Source organism: Fukomys damarensis, unplaced genomic scaffold, assembly GCF_012274545.1.
Source record: "Fukomys damarensis isolate Sample0158 unplaced genomic scaffold, DMR_v1.0_HiC HiC_scaffold_34, whole genome shotgun sequence".
In the NCBI taxonomy this organism is placed as follows: Eukaryota; Metazoa; Chordata; class Mammalia; order Rodentia; family Bathyergidae; genus Fukomys; species Fukomys damarensis.
This window is the reverse complement of record NW_022900946.1, coordinates 20,550,638-20,554,910: the sequence shown is the minus strand read 5'-3', so window position 1 is coordinate 20,554,910 and position 4,273 is coordinate 20,550,638. Positions and strand designations below refer to the sequence as shown.

The window sequence follows — 4,273 nt, the reverse complement described above, 5'->3', positions numbered from 1 at the left end:
GCCTCCTGGGCTGCTTTACCCGCTGGAATGAGTTTATCTGTCCCACCCCAGGCACCCTCACCCACCTCAGGCTCCCAGAGCCCCAGCTTGTTACCTGAGTGTCTGCAGGGCAGAGTGGGTTGTGCTTGGCCAAGATGCCTGGGGCAGGCCCTGGGCTACAGCTCTGGCCCACCCACCCCTTCTACTGCACAGGGTGCCAGGCGCTAGAGCCCAGAGAAGGAGAGGACTTTCTTGGCTTTGGCCTAGGGGTTCAGGCAGGTCCTCCAGCCCGAGTCCCAGTTGCTCTGCTGGGCTGTGGAGGTTGTCACGATGCCCGGGAGCCGAGTGACGCACGTGTGTGTCCTGTCACTGGCACAATGGCAGGCACAGCAGATATTGCAAGATGCCTGTTAAAACGTGGGTGTTGGGCTGGGGATTTAGCTCAGTGGTGCTGCTGCCTGCCTCGCAAGCACAGGGTCTTGAGGTGGACAGGAAGCTGCTCTGCTGAGGTCAATTCCAACATGTTTATTACCAAAAGGACAGAAGAGGATCACAGCCTAACTCAGCAGATGGCTCTAGCCCCCAGGTCAGGTGGGCTCAGGTGGGGCCCACACACCGAGGAGTCCAGGGCAGAGTAAGGAGCAACAGCAGCAGGGAGAGCTCTAGCCTGGGCGAGCCATCGTGGGCCATGGTCTTCTGGATCCAGTGGGCGTGCTGGCTGACATTGGTGTAGACTCCAGGCCTATTGGGGTGACCGCACCCCACTCCCCAGCTCACGATTCCAATCTGATACCACAGCCCATCCAGGTCGCAGACCAAGGGTCCTCCTGAGTCCCCCTGTGGAGGAGCACGGGTGAGCCCAGCCTGGGTCGGGGGTTCCAGCAGAGAGGCTTGGAGGGGTGGGGTCTGTGGAGCTTTCCCCTCCTCTGGCAGTGACAGGGCCTCCATTTTTGCATCTGTCAAGCGGGGGACAGAGTCTCCCCACTCCCAATGTCAAGAGATCAAAGAGGGATGCTGTCAGGTTTAGGGGTGGGAGCAGCGGGGCTGGGGTCACTCACATTGCAGGCGTCCTTGCCACCTGCAGGATCACCAGCACAGATCATGTCCCCCCAGATGGCCACACCGAAGTCTGATCTTTGGTACAGGTGGTTACACATGGCTTTGCTGATGATGCTGACCTGCACTTCCTGGAGAGTATAGGGAGCCGGCAGATCTGGAGGGTGGATAGAAACAGGCAACTTGATCCTCCTCTCTGGGGAAGGATATGCTGTAGGGTGGGAGGGTCCTAGGGGCACCTAGGACATCATACTACTACTGCTACTTCATCTTCGCTTTCCTCTTCCTCTTCTTCCTCCTCCTTTTTTTTTTGTACTGGGAATTGAAGGATTGAATCCAGGATCCAGGGGCTTTGCACTAAGCCCCATCCCCAGCCCCTTTTGATGCTTTATTTTGAAACAAAGTTACCCAGCTTGGCCTGGTGTGGTGGCCCATGCCTGTAGTCCCAGCACCCAGGAAGCTGAGGCAGAAGGATCTCTGCATGTTCAGGGCCAGCCCGGGCTACATAGTGAGACCGTCTCAAAAACAAACAAACAAACAAACAAACAAAAAGTTACCCAGTCTGATCTCCAACTGGTGATGTTTCTGCCTCAGCCTCCCAGAGTTCTGAGATCACAGGTGTGCACCACCACTCCTGGCAGAGATAATCACTCTTGATGGCTTCCAGCTCTGGCCCCCCAAACAGGACACCACGAGTGATCAGTGTCACAGAAGGACCCAGTGGGTGGACGTGCTATTAGCACTCTACCTTGAGACTCGGTGACCTCAGCTGCAGAACACACACGAAGCCCCTGCCTGAGCCAGCTGTAAGATTCCATAGCCAAAATATGCCAAGGCGGAGGGTCTACGGCAACTGAGATGGCTTATGATGAACACAGCTTTGCCAAGGCACCCAGGTAGCAACTGGAGTGAGGGGGCAGCCCGTAGGATGCATTCTCTTTGGTAACACCTGGGCACTTTCAGGACTTGTGCCAAAAGCTGTACGAGATGCTCCCAGGGCTCCGGATCACCTCTGGCAGGAGTTGGCATCAGGGCCCACTCCCAGGTAAGGAAAGAGTTGGAGGAAGAACCCCCTTTTCAAATGGCATCAAGGGAGTGTCAGAGCCTGAGGTGAGCCAGGGGCTGCGGCCCTCATCTGACTGCAGAATGACAAGGGTCACCCCGTGAAGTTAGCACTTTTACCATCCTATTTGCTGATAAGGAAATTGAGACATAGATGAAGTAAGTGCCTTGCCATTTAATAGTTCTGAGGCCTTGGGCAACTTCCATGATGATCTCATTTATCCTTACTGGCAAAATTAGTATAAAAACATTCCCAGTTTCATCTAGGTTGTTTTTGTTTTGTTTTGGAGACAAGGCTTAGGTTGGCCTTGAATTCACTATGTAGCCCAGGCTGGTCTCAAACTTGTGGCAATCTTCCTGCCTCAGCCTCCCAGCTTCACTTATAGGTAAGCTCTAGTGGGAACAGAGCTCGTGTTCTGCTCTCACCGGGGTTCCCAGCCTGGCACAGGGCTCCGTGAACAGTATACAGGCAGAGTCACGGTGGTGACAACTGCTGCTGTCAGGGGACAACACAGGAGGAGGCCAGGCTGGTCCAGGCACAAAGAATGTACCCCACCTGGGGAGCTAGAAGCCTCAGGGCACCTCAGTGAGAGCTGCGCCCAGCACTTCCAGGGGATTCTTGTGCCATGAGACAGGCAGATGCTGGATTGTGCTGTTGGAGGACTTTGGGGTTTCAGTTTTGAGCCAAGGTAGGAGAAAGATGGTTTTTGTTGGCGGTAATTTTTTTTTTTTCCTTTCCTGATACTGGGGATTGAACCCAGGGCCTTCCAACCGAGCTACATCCTAGTCCAATTTGAAATAGGGTCTTGCTAAATCCCTAAATTGTCCAGGCTGGGCTCACATTTGTGATTCTCCTACCTCACCCTCCCAGAGTGCCTGGACACCAGGGCCATCAGATTTGGGAAGTTTGACGACGCAGCCAGAACTGGGCTGGTACCAAGGAGCTAGAGAGGGACTTATGGATGGAAGGGCTGCAGAAATGGGAAAATACATGAATAAAGCGACACCAAGGCCCTTCCGCAAGACCTCCTCCTCTGCTGCCCCGGCCAAACTCGATGCCCCTGCACTTCTGCTTTAGGCCACCCGGTCTGCAAGGGAAGGGAGCTGAGCGTTTGGTTCCTGCCCTCGCAGGTAGGAGTGAGAGACGGGGAGAGGATGGGAGGGACTCTGAAGAGCACAGCGGGGCTGAGCAGTGCCCCAGAGACCAAGAAGGGCTGCTGGGTCTGATGTGGCTAGGGCGGCGACCAGGACAGTGCCCACCCCCATGCCCGTCTCACTCTTCTCCTCTTCAACGTCCCCCCAGCCGGTCACCCAGCAGTCAGTCAACTTCTCCAACTTGGACATGGAGGCTGAGATGCAGACAGGCTGGATGTTCTTATTGTAGGTGACGGGGGAGGCCAGCCTCAGCAGGGCGATGTCATAAGGAGGCACCCCCGCGAAGCTGGGGCTCAGAATGATCCTATCCACTTGGTAGCGATTTAGGTAGGCTTCCAGGTTCCAAAGGGATGGCACTGAAGTCAGCTCCCCAAACTGGATGGTCCACTCTTTGGGATTTCGGTCGCTGGCGGGAAGGAGAGGCAGCTCAGGGTCCTGGGAGCAGGGCTGGCCACAGGCACCAGCGCTCACCTACCCCCCACCGGGTGTCCTGGCGGGGGCGGGGGCCGTACTGCTTGCTCCCCTTGGACACCATTGCCAAGTCCCTCTCGTGGGCTAAAGGGACGCCTATGGGGTCCTCAGAGCCAGAGAGGCCACACCGAAGTCTCCACTCATGGGCACCGTTGAGGGAGGAGGAGAGGATGGCTCACCTCACAGTCCTCACCTTCCACAGCTCTCTAAGGATAGAGAAAGTGCCCCAGTCCTTCAGGGCACCTCTGCGGCTCCAGAGAGCTTTGGGGGCCAGCCCGCCCCTGCTCTTGTGGTGTCATCTGCCCTCTGGGGAATTATGTATCCAGGGGCAGAGGGACTCAGGGCTCAGCACACCACCACGCAGGAATGTGTGCCCAGGCCAGGGCCTCGGGCCGAGCTCCCCGCCCGCTACCCCTCCGCATCCCCGACTCACTCTCTAAAGCAGTGCGCAGCGGTGAGCACCCAGCGGTGGCTCAGCAGGCTGGCGCCGCAGCTGTGGGCGCCCCATCGACGGAGGCTCCCTTGCCACGGCCAGCGCCCCAGTTCCGCG

At 57.0% G+C, this 4,273-nt stretch overlaps 1 protein-coding gene across 1 annotated transcript; it reads right to left on the bottom strand.

Moving 5' to 3' along the window:
* Positions 1-405: 405 nt before the first annotated feature.
* On the bottom strand, positions 406-4,272 carry LOC117284120 (testisin-like; the record flags this gene model as incomplete). Its single annotated transcript, XM_033758551.1, has 4 exons — positions 406-816; positions 1,038-1,192; positions 3,375-3,658; positions 4,157-4,272. Coding segments are annotated over 4 exons (795 nt in total), but the record flags the coding sequence as incomplete, so codon positions are not given.
* Between the last annotated feature and the right edge of the window lies 1 nt (position 4,273).